Source organism: Chiloscyllium punctatum, chromosome 2 (assembly GCF_047496795.1).
Source record: "Chiloscyllium punctatum isolate Juve2018m chromosome 2, sChiPun1.3, whole genome shotgun sequence".
In the NCBI taxonomy this organism is placed as follows: Eukaryota; Metazoa; Chordata; class Chondrichthyes; order Orectolobiformes; family Hemiscylliidae; genus Chiloscyllium; species Chiloscyllium punctatum.
The window spans coordinates 48068280-48086603 of record NC_092740.1 but is presented as its reverse complement, the minus strand read 5'-3'; the positions used below and the strand labels follow the sequence as shown (position 1 = coordinate 48086603).

General features: G+C 40.1%; 1 protein-coding gene across 1 annotated transcript in view; it reads right to left on the bottom strand.

Annotated features, from left to right (window-relative positions):
- msh3 (mutS homolog 3 (E. coli)) overlaps positions 1–18324 on the bottom strand; it is a 281291-nt gene that overhangs the window by 116553 nt on the left and 146414 nt on the right. The window contains exon 20 of the mRNA XM_072582322.1: positions 5968–6125. Within this exon, the coding sequence (XP_072438423.1) occupies positions 5968–6125 (158 nt within the window). The remainder of the gene's footprint in view (positions 1–5967; positions 6126–18324) is intronic.

Sequence of the window (18324 nt, the reverse complement as noted above, 5' to 3'; positions counted from 1 at the left end):
TCTGAATCTGTTCATTCAAATCAATGCCACCTTTTCAGTCTCTTAATCCTTTGTCTTAGCTTCCTTTTTGAAAACGAACTCATGCCCATTCTATCCTTCTAACTATTTGCATTGTGCTCTTTAAATTGCACTTTCTAAAATTCAAAGCTGGCAATAATTAATTCCAAAACAGCTCACCAATACCATGATTATCAGTATGATTTTTACATTAGCATGTCACAAGTGGTCTTTCACCTTTGTGACACACAGATGGAATTCTGCTCATGACTACTTTGGAGAAGTTTTGGACTGAAAACAATGAATAGGAATCAACTAAGTGTGAAGCCTGACATGAGATTGAAGATCTCCAGCCTGGAAGGAGATCAACCCCTCATTGATGTTTCATCAAAATTCCTCCTATTAATTCTGAAGACTTATTTTGCGGCAATAAGCAAGAGGATTGGGGGAGGAATGGTAGGTGGTCAGTGAAGTGTTTTACTCTGCTGAAGTGGTTTGCAGATGGGAAGTTTGATAATTACTGTGTTAGACAACTCCAATCATCACCACGCCACATATCAGTTAAAGGTGACGGCTCAGGAAAGAGTCTGGGACTTTGAGCAAACATAATGGGTGTAAGGTAGCTGTAAGTAAAGCAAATAAGGCTTTAGTTTAAATCCCTAAAGCCACTGAACTGAACAATGAGTACTATGTTAATTTTATTGGAGGCTCTGTTTATGGCTGCATTTGCTGTACTACAAACAGTTCTGGTCCTCACGCACAGTGGAAAAAAACGTGCAGAGAAACACATGAAAAAATATCAAATCTCAGTTATTGATTTATCAATTAAAAATCACCGCTTACAGCAACTGGAAAGGAAAAACAAATTTGTTACTTTCAGGATTGAAATGTTTTATTTCTGCAGCGATCCAATTGCTTTTAACAAACATTCACACCCCAAAATTGTCCAGCTACCCAGGAGCCAATCACTTAGTTGTTGGCAGACAGAAGGCTTTTCTAAGTGATAAGTGGTCACTAATCCACAGATCAATCAGCTACTTATTACCAACCCGACCTCTACTTGTACATAGCCCGTGGCTCCAGATCATCTGCAAACTAGGCTTCCACTACTGCTGGGCCAAACAGCTGTGTAAACACTGTTTACAATGAGTGTCAGGTTACTTGCATTTCATAAGTGCAGCTATCCATCTTAGTTTTTGAAATAGCTATTTACCCATTTTACTTCACAATCAAAATACAGAAAAAATAAAAAGATACATCTTCATGAAACCGTACCAATAAAACACACAAATTAAGAATCCAGATAACACCCAAATAATTTCTTGACAAAAAGGTCATGTGCTATTAAAAGAGGAACTTGATAATTTTCTGAGTGAAGAAAGTATTCCCAATTATAAGTTAAGATGATACCTGGTTTTGATGAATCATGAACAACCAGTCTCTTGTGCTGACTTGATTACCTTTGAGTGTCAGGGAGAAATTTGCCCACATCACTGTTTTGTTTTATTAATTGGTTAGTTGTCTTTTTCCCCTTTATTGTTGCCTCTCCCAAGAAATATCACGGCTGAACAGTGCACAAAATTATGCCGTTGAATAATGGAGCAGGTTTAATGAGGTACTTATCTGTTTTCACCCTTCTTTACGTGTTACCTATAATACAGCTAGCAAATGTCTATCTTTCTCTTCCAAGCATGTTGTGTTCTACTCTGACTGTATTTCAGCTCCACCTCAACCTTCTTCCACGTATACGTGTTTAAACTGTTCTACCATCTATTCATATCTTCCTCCCTCTCAGATCAATATAAAATTCTTTGCTCCTTCCTCATTCCATTCCTAAATCTTTGCTCTTGCTCAATTTAGCCACAGGTCATAATTCTTCTCGACCTCATCAGCTTCTCAGCCTACACAACCACCCATTTGCAGGAGTTTAAAATCCATCTTGCTGACTTATAAAGTTATCCTTTCCTAAAATAATTAGTTAAAGGGCAAAAAAATTTTTTTTTTAAAAATACGAACGAAATATACTTCCAACAGATAAAACAAAGAGCACACATTAAATTTCTTTCTCATAACAGTAACAATCATAAACAGCTTTCATGTTGTTATTATTAGACAGAGACTGATTAAATGTAAATGCATGAGAAATGTTTACAGCTTATAGCAAATTGATTATGCAATGAGGAAGAATTATTTTATAATTGCTTTTATGAATGAATCAATAATATGACGAAATCGATAATTTATCTTATTCACACAACCAATGCAATCAGGAAACGAGGCTTGAAGATGTTTGTCAAAACAGAATTATTCTCAACGGCTGAAAGTGAGCCTTGGCAAATGAGCAGCTTTCTCTTTTTCAAGGTTTCTGAGCTTCACTGTCAGCTGAGTCAGAGCGCTGGATTTGAATTAATCATGCTTTTATTCAACATTTTGTGACTTGGGACAGCTCTGGAATTAAGCTACTTCCTTACAAACTGTGATTTACACCATGGATAAGTGATGGATTATTATTACCTGAACTGTATAAATTGGAAGTGGGTCCTATGGCAATAGAAGCTACAGATCTGTTTATATACTGAAACCTCTCACATACTAACAAACATTAACACAAGCAACATAAACATTGGTGATATTGAAAATTTGAGAAGTCATGTTATTTTTAAGAGACCGGTTTACACAGGAGCAGCTATCTTACACCAAGTAAGAGTGTGAGAACTGAGCAGGAAGGGGAAGGTTATCACGGCTGTCACCCTTCAACACACCACTGGAATCTTACCAACAGTGAGCATGTGCCAACTGAGACCTTTAAGTGGTCAATTAATGCTCTTCCTTTTCACACTGGTAAAACACCAGGAGTGGGTGGGTGAAGGGAGGTGGATAATTCACCATCCCGACAGGCTTGATGATAAAAGCCAGTGGCCTTCCTGCAGACACAAAACAAGGTAGGGTGGGGAAGGTTTCTCTCCTGATCAACACCCTGTGGCCATGGGGTGGGGGAATTTCCTTGGAAAGTATGACCAAGTTCTTGAAGACACCAGTATTCCTTCATTTGCTCCTCCCCATCCCTGCCCTGAGTTCACCAGATGCCAGTTTGGCCCCAGTGAGCCCAGTCCTACATACCTGCATCAGGGTTCAAGGTACAGCACCTCAAGGTTGGTCAGCATTCTACAGCCTTCTGGACACAATACGGTTACAACAACTTTAGATCATAATTAATCTCTGCCTCCACATCGCTCTGCATGTTTTCTTTTTCAATGCCATGTTTCTTTCTTTAGCCCTTCATGTTGCATTCAGATGCCTGCTATATTGTTATTCACACTTTACTATGGCCCGAACCTTTGCTCCACTACAATATCCGTTATCACTATCTTCAGCTTTTGCATCACGAAATTTTGTGTCAGTTCATCTCTTTTTACCTCAACTCTACCACAGATACTACTTTTTGTTTTTCTTGCTCTATCCCATTAGCTTAAAAACTCTTTGGTACCCATCCTTCTGTTCTGATAAAAGGTAATCAATCTCAAACATTAACCTTGTTTCTTCCCACATATGTCACCTTTCTCCAGTGGTTCAAAAACAGGGTTGAGAATTTTAAAACCAAGCAGTTTGTGATCCTGTGAGCATGGAGGTGACAGGTGAACAGATGTAGTATGGATTAAGAATTAGACAGTGGAGCTTTCGATTAGCTCATTTCCAAAAGGGTGCAAGGTGAGAGGCCCTTGCATAACATAATTCAAAAGAGAACAAATGAAAAGGAAGAGTGATACAACATGCTGCTTGTGAAATGACTGCAGGTTGTTCATGTATCTATTCAGCAAATTATCATGATCACCAAGGAAGGTCATGGAGGTGGACAGAACGAATGAGATCGAGAGGCAATTAGATGCATTTTTGCAGAGAGACAAGATTATGAGAGAAATAGTGAGATGGCAAACAATCGGAACTGATTTATGAATAAGGGACAGATTTGTTTGGATATAATAGCTCTTTACTGTTCCTAAAAAGGATGGTTATTAGTGATGAATGGGAGAAGGCTTAAGAGGGTACTGCCAATGACACACTAATCATCAACATAGCAAACACACCGACTGCTCCTGCAATTACAATATTCTAACTGATGTAATGGAACACGTGACAGGATATTAAACCAGTTGGACTATGATAAGCTATCTAACATTACGCATGTAGATTACACTGTATTTATGTAACAACAATGCTCATTACATCTCCTTTATTGTGGCAAACTTTATGATAAAATTAACAAATGATGTATCACGTTGCATTCATAAAAATGATTACTGGAATCCCACAATTAACAATTACTTTTAAAGAAAAGCAACAATGAAATCCCATGATACTGCACATAACGCACACTAGGAGAAGTTCACTTCCAGCTCCTAATTTGAAAACTCTGTGCTAATTCAAAACTCAGTTCCATTCATCTGCTAAAAGTTTTGAACAAAATAAATTGTACAACCTGACACAAAATTGTTGCCATAAGGTTTGGACAGTTAATTGCATGGTTTCACTAGTCTGATACTGCTGAAATTATCGAACTAAACAAAATTTGGGAAGATTACAGCTCTTTCGGTATTGCAGTTAACATGTAGCTATAACCAGTCTGTTACAATCAACATTCAAGACAAAAATGATTAAAACATTTTAGCAAATTCAATATGCTGGGTTCTACACACAATCTTGGAAATAACTCCACAGAAGCCAGCATTCTGTCACCAATTCACCCTTTATTTACAAGTCAAGTCCTTGAAACTTTCCAACTCCCTCAGAGCCAGCTCTCAGAGTAAACAGAACCGCTGACATTTCTGTTTATATCTGTCAGCCAGGGTCTCTGATTTGACCAGATTAACAGCCCCAATCAGGTACCTCATGTTCTATGAGTTCCACCTGACTGACCTCATTAAAATCGCAATATTTTATCTTGTTTCTCAACAAAATAACCAAATTAAATACAAGTAATCAAGTTAAAATACTTGGGCAGAAATTTCTTAAGTGGTATGATAGTTGAAATAACAAGAGAGTGTAACTTCTTCACTGGAGTGACAACACAGGAGGTAGTCAAATAGTCTTCATACATCAGTACTGAATGTTTCCCAACTGGTTAAGCTTCATTATATGTTAAGCTGCATTATAACCTTCTGGCTCCCTACAACTGCCTTCAAGGCCATCCACAAGGTGGTGTATATTCAGTGGGTCTTCTCAGCAGCAGCCTGAACCTTGCTGGCACATTTACTTGCTACCGACTGTTGCTTCTGCAGCATCAGCTACTGTTCGTATATCCTGTTTCAAAATGACTTCAGGCATATCCTGTACTAGCCAAAATAAACAAACAGTCTCCAGGTCTTCCTATAGTTCTTATCAGTAATTTAGAACTTAGCAAAAAGACTATGCCAGCAAGTATAACAGAGCGAACAAACTCTAGTGGTTACTCTTACATTGTCAAAAAAGTTAAGAGTATATTCCACAGGATCCTATTATGACTGAAGCACCACATCTTCAAAGAACTGAAATAAGATTCCCCAAAGTCACACCAGACCATTGAGGATGAGGAGAAGGTGACAGCAAGAATGAGGGGAGAGGAAAGTAACAAAAGCCAGTATCGGTGTAGACTAGAACTTTGTCTTGAATGTGAACCTAAACCCAGATCATACGGAATTTGTTCAAATAGCATACATAAGAACTTGACACACATTTGTTCACCAATCTAGTGTTAATGGCAGCACATTTCTCCCAAATTCAATTGTTAACTTGTTTTTTTCTCTAAAGTAGATCCATTTCAAATTCCTTATTTCAAAAATAATTAAATTAGATGAAAGGTCTACACAGCAAGATCAAATGTTGGCAGTGTTTTAGTGCAGAAAACCATATGAAACGACCACAAGGAATTAGGTAAACAATAGAAATAAAGGCCCATCTGAAGTGTATGCCCATTTTGTGAAATTAAAATCATACCTTGTGTAAATGTTATCCACGATGCCAATCACAGCTTCTTCTGCAGGGACATAAGACCCAATTTGTGCCATGATAGTAATCAGTGCCACTTGTTTAATGTAAGAACTCTTTCCTCCCATGTTGGGCCCAGTAATTACCATAACTCTCTGTCCATCTCCCTGAAAAACAAGACCCATCAAAATTAATGATCAGTGGAAAGCTCAAGAAAAAGCAGTCTCAAAGCGTGACCTAGACATTCATGAACTATATCATAGCTTTATTCTTTTTTAATTATTGATCCAGATCCACTGCTGTGCTTTAAATTAGCTTGAAACACTAACATTTCAACAAGCATTTTATTGTGAGGGTTTCAAAGCAGTGGATGTGGCTCAACAAAGGGAACTCTAAGTGAGTCCCACACAATTGGGAGAAATATTTGTACGAGAAGCTCAAACGTCAAGTGTTGGAATGTCAAATATTAACACAGGTAAAACACTCCTTGGATCTATTTGACTAGATTTGACTAGGCAAGTAAACTAATGAATTGGTGAATGTTCATTGCACACGTGTCAAGGTACTTATACCAATTGAAGTTGGATTAGTACAATTTTCATATTTTTCATCATTCCTGAAAATTACAAAGAATGAGGACAAACATAAACAGGATGACAGCATTTTTTACAGTGACATTATTGCAACCAGTCTATAACCTGATCAGTTCATTACTGCTCAAAGTGAATTGTAACAAAACAAATTACCCAGGCAATATGACTCATTCAAAGTACACTGATACTACAAATAACATTTGACAAACATACTTTGGAACAAGAAAAAACAAATTTTACAAGTTGTATCAATAAATCTATGGCATCATTTGTAAAGTGCGATCCATTCACAACTTCAAAAACACTGAATAAACACAAAACAATTTAATTAAGATTTAAGATTACATTTTACAACCAGGGTGGATTTGCTGGTCTCAGTACATTAAAATCACCAGGATTTGTAAGGTTGAGCTAATTTATTATTCAGCACAAACTTCTGGCATAGGATACGCTTGCTGTACTACACAGTAGGAGGGAGAATGAGAACCAAAGAGGAAGGTGGCTTTAAATGTCCTTCCCTGCTGCATACCATCTAAGAACAGAGATTCCCTCCACAAACCTTTCCCAAAGGAGATCAAATCAATACACTCCATTGGAGTTGGCCTATAGCCATTGGCAGTATCCACAGGAACAAAGAGCAGATGGTGACAAACTGCAAGAAAGCTACAATGGTGAGGGTACCCAATATTGTGTGCCAGAAAGATGACCCCTATTGATCTGTTACTGACTGGACCATCACCACATTTACTGCTGATGCATGTAAATACTTATTATCCGCACAGTAGGTGGACAAACACCCAAGTTACAAGGTAACAATGAAATAAAAGCTACAAAGTGTAGTGGACAGATGTGCAGCTCCCCAAAGGTCTAATTCATAGTTGAGATCATTGCAATGATCAAACATCCAAAATCCTACATCTCCATTTTGTGGGCGGCACGGTGGCACAGTGGTTAGCACTGCTGCCTCACAGCAGCAGAGACCCGGGTTCAATTCCTGCCTCAGGCGACTGACCGTGTGGAGTTTGCACATTCTCCCCGTGTCTGTATAGGTTTCCTCTGGGTGCTCCGGTTTCCTCCCACAGTCAAAGCCACGCTAAATTGACCGTAGTGTGAGGTGCAGGGGTAAATGTAGGGGAATGGGTCTGAGTGGGTGCGCTTCGGCGGGTCGGTGTGGACTTGTTGGGCCAAAGGGTCTGTTTCCACACTGTAAGTAATCTAATTTATTTAATCACCAACAATTTGTATGAATAAAATATATAATCAATCTAGGATATGCATAGATTTAAATTCCATTAGATCAAATCCTATAGTCCCTTATGCCTCTTTGAGCTATAGTCCAGTTATTTACGGGCACACCCCTTCAAGTCCATTCAGATGAGAAGATAGAGTTGTTTGGTTCCATTTCTATACTTAAGATAGATTATATGAAAAATTAATAGCTGAGGACATAAAGAAATCAACTCTTGTATTAAAATAACATTAAAATTGCCTATGAAACTCAGCTAATCTGGCCATATCTGTGAAGGGAAACAGACTTAACGTCTAAATCCATTATGCCTCAGAACATCAGTTCTGCTTTTCTCCCAACAGAAGTTGCCTCACTTGTTGAGTCTACTTTTACTTCAGATTTCTGGCATCTGCAGAATTTTGCCTTTGTTTGTAGTGAAACTGATTGCCTTTGGAATAGTTTGCTCACTGTTAATAGAAATTACCTTTCACATTTGCCAGAACTAAAACTAATATTTAGGCTATCAGATAATGACAAAATAAACCTTCTTTTAACTTCTCTTGCATGCTGCAGCTTTGATAGAACTGCATTACTCACCATATCCGCCAATGTGAACAAGCAAGGATCCCTGATGAGTCAAGGAAATTGTTTTCAAAATGAATGCCTATATAGAAAGGGGTGGAGAGGAGATGAGATATGCTCAATAACGTAGGTGCAAAGTAAAACTCTGCGAGGATGATACTACAACAAAATGAAGGCCAACACCTTCAGACTTTATGAAAAGATTAGGTAGGGTAGCTGCAGAGAAGATATTTCCACTTTTGAGGTAGCTCAAAACTAATGATTATAATTATCATAGTCATCATTAAATCTGATTCATAATATAGGAGACAATCCTTTATCCAGAAAACAGCTAAATGTGAAAATTGCTACAGCAGAGAGAGAAACCTTGAATAGAAAGCTTAAGTACACGAGGGGACAAAGGATAGGATTGTAAACAGATAAGGCAAATGAAGGAGGGGGTGTTCATATTCTCTACAGTCTAATGCAATCCCTTAATTTGGCTCAACCCAATATATAAGGATAACACTCGCATGCAAAGAAACCCAACACTGGCGGAGTACAATCTAATCATTCCGCATTGTTGTGAGCTGAAGAATAGGAAGAGAGACACATGTTCTCACTGACGTAGAGTCTACCGCCAGTTCTCACCAGTGATGCAGGATGGGCAATCTGCAGAAACTCCTCAACAGGATATTGGGCAGAATGAGACAAAGTAATGGATCAGAAAGAGAATTCAGTTGCATTAAACTTGATTATTTTATGGCAAAACAAAATCAGACAGGATACAGTACAGCTCCATAAATGTATGCTAATATAATTTGTTGGAATAAAACTGTACATTTTCTTCTGGGAAATAGATGTTCTTTCATTCAGCTCATCATTCATGTGCCAGCTCTTTGAAATCTCTTTGCTCATGTTTTCCCCAGAGCGCTACAATTCTTTTTCTTTTCAAGCAAATATCCAATTCCCTTCTACAAGGTTCTCTTGAATCGGTTTCCACAACCCATTTGGGGAATACATTCCAGTTTATCGGGACTCAAGCGAATCCCCTCAGAGCCATTTCCCACTAGGGCCAAGTCTTCGACTTGACTCAAGAAAATCATGGCTAATATAAGAGGAAAGGGACAAGATAAAACTAAAAATAAACATCCAAAGTGTAAGAGAACGTTTAAACTCCATGACAGACATGCAAAGAAGAAAAATGGAGACCAATCAAATAGTAAGATCCACAAACAAGAAAATTGCAAAGGAAATCATAATCAACAAAAACATTTTACAATTATATTAATTCAAGTAATGTGGTCAGCAGCAATGCAAACTGACAATAGTGACATGGTCAATGAGAAAAAGGAAATAACAATTATGCTAAATAATTACTTTACATCAATAAAAAGTGATGTCAAGCACAATGACACTTGATGGAATTTAAATTCAATTAATAAATTCTGGACTGCAAAACTCATCTAGACCATGAAATCATTGATTAGTAAACCAGATGGGGTTTCATAATAATGTCCTTGAGGAAAGTTAACCTGTAATCTTTACCTGGTCTGTACTAAACGTGATTCTAGATTCCCTGCCAAATGATTTGGAATAGCAGGTGAAGCCATGCAAGTCAACAGCAATCAGAGATGGGCAGCAATGCCCACATACCATGAAATAACATATTTCTGATAACCATGTTGGAAAAAGGTGGGCATATCGATATAAGCTCTTATCATTATAAAAGTATCTGTGGATTTACATTATTTGCTGACTTAGGCCAGTTCGATGTTATGCAATATGGTAATCACAATTGCAAGTTAAGGTACCTCAAGACAATCAATGATAATGGACAAGGAACACGCAATGCATCACAAGTTTTATCTCAATCCTTCCAAGGAATGCATATGTGAAACAGAAATGTTCTGAGGAAGCCAAAACATTAACTTTGATTTCTCTCCACAGAGGCTGTCAGACCTGCTGAGCTTTTCCAGTAATTTCTGTTTTTGTTTATGTTTAAAGCAGTAGCTGTTTCTATAATTAAGACATTAAAAATGAACTTGAGAGTGTAAATTGCAATAAAATGCATTACTGGTTTATAATATGTATGATTTCTACCACACTGCAAAGCCTGTAAAAGTCATAGAAAGCATTGTTCCACAACTCCTACCAACCAGACATAGGCAAACTACTGCTATACCATTAGACCTTTACCACCTGCATAGAATCTGAAACAAATAATCTACAATTTGCAGTAATTAACTAACCAGGTAAGCACCTCAAGTGGACCGACTGCCTCCCTGAACAGAACTTAGTTTGGGCAAAGTCAGGTAGGTGACAGGAATCCGGTTCACCACCATCCAATCTAATTAAGTTCTTTCTCACTGCCAAGGATGAAAGATTCCACCCACGATTCCAGTGGTGAGTTGTGATGTATGAGATTTACATACATTTTAACATAATTTAATTTGGATTTTAGAATTTTGAACCAAATCTCAGAGATTACCCTCCAAGCTACGCTTCGAATTTCAGAGCAAAGCTGACTAAAGCATCGGAGTTGGCTAAAATCAACTCAAAAATGCTCACCATGCAATGAAAATTAGAATAGATAAAAAGGTCAAAATTCAACATTCTCTTACAGAAGCCAAGGCATTAGTGTTGTTACCTGTCTTTAGGGAAATCATTAGAAAATAAGATACATTGGATCTTATCAAATTAAAAATTATGTGAATTAGGTAATAAGTACTCATGTCAGGAGAAAGCATCAGTGATATGTCATGTTAATGTGTTGAAAAGATAAACATGTTAAAACAAATCAAATTACTATAGATATATTGGCAAGTTGACAAGTCCTACTGACTGATAAGAGCCAAAAAATATCAGCTTTTGTAACAGCAAATGTATCAACACAACTTTGGAATGAAATGTGCACCAGCAACATTTCAAATGATTAGCCAATAAAGGACTGTGTAACTGCTGTTTCTAGCTTTGAAAACTTAAAAGCTGCTCTGACAACCATACCCCTTTATCTGCGCTGAAATATGTAAAGCCAATCAACTGGTGGGTGAGGTTGGCAACATCAGTGTGGGGCTGTTTTACTGCAAGGTCAGGAGATGGGGATTGAATGACCTATCAGGTTTCTTTCAAAAGAAACTGACCGCATGTCAACAAAAATATTCTACAGTGGAAAAGGAGTCAGTAGAGTTTTGTTACACTTCTACATCGCTTTTCAGATGTATATCATCAACAACATGAAATAAACTGTTTTTTAAACATTCTTTTGATTTCCTTGGAATTGTTTGGAGAGAAGACTTTAAAGACTGTTTTAGTGGAGCTTAATTCTCCAAATGTACAATTTGAAAACCATTCATTGATATGAAATGTTATTTTCTAGGCACAGGCTTTATCACACATTTGAAGAGCATTGAGGAGTACTCAGGAACTAATGCAAAATATGGTTGCTACGTAACTCATTGAATATACAATGCCAAAACATTACTACTGTCACTGTACTGTTACGGTAATATTGATGAGTAATGATAATTCGATCAACAAGATACATTTTCATTCTTTTGCTGGGGGAAGGATGTTTGATGTAAAGTGGATGATTTAAATATATATTAATATCATTTATTTTGGTGTTTTGAAGCTTGAATTAACGTGGATATTCTATCAAACAAGATTTTAGGCTGGGGTCTGACTTGTCCAATAATCACATCAGCTCTGATCAAAGAAAGGGTTGCAACAAAATGATCAATGATACATCCTCTGGCCCTTTATAACCAAAATAATAAACACGTGATTTTGTCTGATCTGAGACCATGCATACTCCAATAGAAGTTGCCTGTTACAACAATGGGAAAATATCACAACAGCAAATAACGAACACCTCAATTAGACCACCCGGCATGATTTTTAAAAATTAATTTGTAGGACTTGGGCAATGCTGGCTGGCCAGCATTGATAGCCTTTCTCTATTTGCCCTTGAGAAGGTGGTGGTGAGCTGCCTTCCTGAATCACTGCAGTCCACCTGCAATGGGTTGACCTACAATGCTGGTAGGGAGGGAATTCCAGGATTTTGACCCAATGACTGTGAAGGAACTGTGGTATATTTCCAAGCCAGGGTGGTGAGTGGCTTGGAGGGGAATTTGCAGGTGGTGGTATTACTTTGTCCTTCAAGATGGAAGTGGTCTTGGATTTGGAAGGTGCTGTCCAAGTATCTTTGGTGAACTTCTGCAGTGCATCTTGTAGATAGTACACACTGCTGCTACTGAGTGCTGTTGCTGAGGGATTGGATGATTGTAGACGTGGTGCCAAACAAGCGGGTTGCTTTGTCCTGGATGGTGTCAAGCTTCTTGAATGTTGTTGGAGCTGCACCCATCCACGCAAGTGGGGCGCATTCAATCACACTCCTGACTTGTGCCTTGTAGATGGTGGATACATTTTGGGGTGTCAGGTGGTGAGTTACTCAATGCAGTATCCCTAGTCTCTGACCTGCTTTTGTAACCACTGTGTTTATGTGGTGAGTCCCCAGTTGAGTTTCTGGTCAATGGTGACCCCAAGAATGTTGACAGTGGGGCATTCAGTGATGGCAATACCGTTGAATGTCAAGGGGCGGTGGTTAGAGTGTCTCTTATTCGTGATGGTCATTGTCTGGCATTTGTGTGCCACTTGTTGGCCCAAGCCTGGATATGGTCCAGATCTTGTTGCATTTGAGCACAGACTGCTTCAGTATCTCAGGCGTCGCGAATGGTGCTGAACACTGCAATTATAGCGAACATTCCCACTTCTGACCTTATGACAGAGGGAAGGATAAGCAGCTGAAGCTTGTTGGGCCTCAGACACTACCCTGAGGGACTCCTGCAGAGATGTCCTGGAGCTGAGATGACTAACCCTCCATAACCACAACCATCTTCTTTTGTGCCAGGTATGACTCTAACCATTGGAGTGTTTGCCCCTGATACCATTGATTCCAGTTTTGCCAGGGCTATACTTGATGCTATACTGTGTCAAATGCGGCCTTGATGTCAAGGGCTGTCACACTCACCTCACCTCTGGAATTCAGCTCTTTTGTCCCTGGCTGTAATGAGATCAGGAACGGGGTGACCCTGGTGAAACCTAAAATGGGCTTTCCTGAGCAAGTGCTGCATGATAACACTGCTGATAACCCCTTCCATCACTTTACTGATGATGGAGAGTAGACTGATTGGGTGGTAATTGGCCAGATTGGATCTGTCTTGCTTTTTCCACATTGCTGGGGATATGCCAGCGTCGTAACTGTAGTGGAAGAGCTTGGCTAGGAGAGCGGCAAGGTCTTCAGTACTATTGCCGGAATGTTACCAGAGCCCATTGCCTTTGCAGTATCCAGCTGTTTCTTGATATCACGTGAAGTGAATTCAATTGGCTGGAGACTGATATCCGTGATGCTGGGGTGTATCGGTGATATTACAGATACAGTTCCAGAGTTTTCATCTTCAAAGTTGCTACATTCTTTACTAAAGTTAACATGTCCCAAATACATAATTATCAGAGTACGGTGGTTAATGCAGGCATTTGACTTGGGTACATACTGTGAAGAAAGTAATCACTGACAGTGCAGGGAATTAAGTTCAACAAATATCTTCCCATACGTAATAAGAAATTTAAATCAAAAAATGTATTTTCTACCAAACAAAATGAATAGATCAAAGTGACTATATTGTGGCTTATTTCCAAAATTGCACTCAGGAACCAAAGTCTTTATAACGTAGTCAATGATATAACAGGAAGGACGGAGTTAGTTCCACAATTCCATTGCTACATTGTTTTACATTTGCTGATACATTCACTGATCTCAACTCGACCCACTAACTTGGGTTTTCTCTTTTTCATAAAAAGAAGGGAAACTAGGTTTGATGCCTCGTCTCAAAGTGAAAATCAAGAATCAGAGCACATTAGGTTTCCAGCCAACCAAAATTCTCTTCTTTTGTCAAAAAAGGCAATCCTCCCAGCAGTTGTGGCATATCTGGCACTGAAGTGAAACTTGTCTCATAAACAATGAGCATAGAATCAAAGAATCGCTACAGTGTGAAAGCAGGCCACTCAGTCCATCGAGTCACATCGGCCATCTGCAGAGTATTCTATGTAGACCAATTCCCTTACCCTATCCCTTAAACCCTGCACTTCCCATGGCTAATCCACCTAAGCTGCACATCTTTGGATTGTGGAATGAAACCAGAGCATCGCAAGGAAACCTACGCAGACATGGAGAGAATGTGCAAACTCTACACAGACAGTTGCCTGAGGATGATGAGATTAGATTATATTCCCTACAGTGTGGAAACAGGCCCTTCAGCCCAACAAGTCCACACCGACCCTCCGAAGAGTAACCCACCCAGACCCATTTCCCTCTGACTAACGCACCTAACATTACAGGCAATTTAGAATGGCCAATTCACTTGACCTGCACATCTTTGGACTGTGGGAGGAAACTGGAGCACCTGGAAGAAATCCACACAGATGTGGAGAGAATGTGCAAACTCAACACAGACAGTCGCCCAAGGTTGGAATCAAACCCGGGTCCCTGGCTCTGTGAGGCAGCAGTGCTAACCATTGAACATCTGCACCATTCTAAATTTGGCATTCCGAAGTTATTACCGCTCAGGTTTTTAATGATTATATTTTCTGGATAGTATGCTAAATATTAACAGTAGTTGCAATAAAAAAAAAGGTATTATTTGTGAAGTATATGTTCCATAAATCATCCTATACTGTAAAAGTCCTTATAATGGACATAAATAAAAGCTGCAAGTAAAACTGAAAGGTATAAAATGTTCCAGATTTTAAATATGTTCTATGGACATAGGAATCCACCACTGTCTCAAGTTAATACATTCTGCATTTCAATATGCCTGATGTACAATAATTCTCCAAATATCACCACTCCACCATTTGGCAACATCTAATAAGATCTGGTTTACTGAACTCATGGAATTGGTTCTTTACTACTATTCATAAATTTTGAGTATTTCCATCAGCTTTCCTTTTATCCTCTGCTCTTAATAATCTATGCGTATAATTAAAGGACTCGTCCTGGGAACAATTTAATAAAACTCTTCGGCATCCTTTCAACAACATTCTGCCTAAAGTATATCTAAAAGGCAGCATGTTTTTATTAACCATAATCTAGCCAAAGACTTGCATGAAGTCACTAACCTCTTTGCTTTCGCACTCCATGCCCTTAACAATAACACTCAGGATACCATGTGTCTCTTTTTGTATCTTTTTGAATCTGTCCTCCACTTCAAAACATTTGCGAATTTGAGTGCATAAATTTCTTTGCTCCTCAACTCCATTTAGATTGGAGCCCATTTAGTTTACAGACAGACAGAGTTGGAGAGGTTTATGGAGGAAAGGATAGGGATGTGACAGATGAAATACACTGCCAAAGATCAGGCAAAGGGATGCACAACAGGGTGTCTTGGAATCCTCAATGGGGTTGGGACTGAAGAAGGTTACAGAGATGCATTACTCCTGTATGACAACCTCCCATGGAAAGACCACCAGGAGAGCATAAGAATAGTTCAGTGTGGAGGTAACAAAAGCACAGATGAGGGTTTCAGCAGTAGACGGTGTGAGGCAGAAATAAAGACTGGTGATTTTTGCGGTGGAAGTAAGGGGTCTTTTTAAAGGAGGCGATGATTACTAATATCAGTGCAAGGAAGTAGCACAGGTAGACCAAAAGATACGTTGAGCAGAAGATAGCAAGTTTCATCCCACATCCCAACTTGCCTTTTTTCCTTTTTAGGACAGTAGACAAAGCCTCTGAGGAATTAATGAGAAGGAATCAGGGAAGCTGGTCAAGAGTGTAGAGCCTCTGGCTCACTTTGTCAGCAAACTTTGGAAGTGCAATAAGGTGGTGATATGATGAGGGAGAACAGAATAAAAAGCGAAGAAGGAGAGAAGCACAAGGAGGATTGGTGAATGGATGCCAGGAAGAGAAAAGGGTATTGATCAGGTGGCATGGTGGAGGATGCAATGGGACGAAGAGAAGCCCAATTGTAGGGGGTAGTGTAATTTTTAAACGGTTAGCTGCCTTTTAGTCTTTTCTACCTCATAGTAAACACAAGCAGACACTCAACTGTTGCCGGACCTCCCCCACGTTTATATGAATGAAACAGTTGTAACAGCTTTCCTCGATAGTTGAGAGGCCGCCCTTAACCACAGTTGTACAACATCATCCATATAAGGGAAGAACGGGAAGCTCAAACACTGATTGGCCAAGTGAATGATAAAAGAATCCCAGGCACCAGAACCCAAATAAGGAAAACAGTGGGGAATCCGAGCATTCGTTGGTCAAGGCAGCAGTAGTAAACCCAGCCCACATATACATGTATATAATGTGTGGAGATTACTATGCTTGTGTGTGTGTACCTTTGGGAACAGCACCCGACTTTGCAAAGTTGAATGAAAAAGTTTTGGACAGACTCCTCCGTGTCTTTGTTCCTGGGAAGGGAAATAAAAAAGTGCCGTAGATGGGGCTGGACAGCCACATATCTCGCACAATTGGCGGCTCCTCCGGGATGAAATAATTATTGCCGGGGAGGACAGTCTCTTCGGCTCACGGATCAAGCCTGATTACAACAAAGACGCGTCTAGTATATATTTATACTTCTCACTGATCGGCTTGGTCCGTTGGCCGTCGGCCAAGAGACGATGTGACCTGGCTCATTTAAAAATAATTTTGAATCCTGGAAAAGGAACACACGGACGAGTGCTGGGACGACCGGTTAGTGACTATACACGGGGGTACACACATTTAAAAAGGCCAGACAACTCCGTGCACGGATCAAGGTAAGAGATTCTTTTGTTCTTCCTTGTTGGCCGCGTGGTTTTGACGGTCATCTGTGAAAACGCTTTGGGCGTTTAAGACCAGGACTGAAGATAAACCACGGGAAATTGTGGTTTTGACGGTCATCTGTGAAAACGCTTTGGGCGTTTAAGACCAGGACCGAAGATAAACCATGGGAAATCAGACTTCTAGATTTACTAAGGAAAAGTCAGGGAAGACTGCAAATGGGAAAGAAATACCCCCCGATAGTCCATTAGGTCGGAAGTTAAGTCTATGGACGGACAGTAGTAGAACGAAGGACTTAAAGAAAGAGACCATGATAAAATATTGTTGTTTTATATGGACCAAAGAACCTATCCGCGCCCCCTCGGTAGTTTGGCCCGAGTATGGGTCTGATGAAGACTGGGTGTGTCAAATCCTAAATGTATATGTTAACAGAAAACAACCGTTTGACCCAGAGGAGAGCAAATATGCCGCCGCCTGGTTGGCGGGAGACGGCGAGAGTCCCACGCGTCTCTATCCTCTGATTCCCCAAACAGACCCGAGGAAGCCCCAGAAGTCTTGGGACATCCTCACCGACGGTTTGCCACCGTCTTCCCCGCCCCCGTATATACCACCCGCGCACGACCAGGCGTCCAGCGCGGACCTCCCTCCTGCGACGGATAATTCCGAGTCCCAGCAGGCTACGACCAGTGAGGAAGGGACTGCTGGGGGGGGCACAGGAGGGGGCACAGAACTCACCCCAGGCACTAGGAAATCAGTCCGACTCGAGATGCGGAGAGGTCGAGAAGAGGGATTGAGAGCTGGGAGGAGTGACAATATTGAACAGCTGAACCCCTTACGAGAGGTGCCGTTTGGGAACGAACGGACCGGGTTCGTAGTACAACCTTTAAATTCTGGGGATATCCGGCAACTCCGTAATGAACTACCCCGTCTACTGGACGACCCCGTCAGTGTGGGAATACAACTGGACCAATTTCTGGGGCCCAGTATATACACATGGGCTGAACTGCAGGCCATGATGGGAATACTATTTAATTACGATGAAATTGTTATGATCCGGAATAGTGCAATGGCCATTTGGGATAGGGAGCATCAGGACGGCCCTCAGCGTGGAGAGCAGAAGTACCCCTTAGAGGACCCCCGGTGGGATCATAACGACGCGCGGG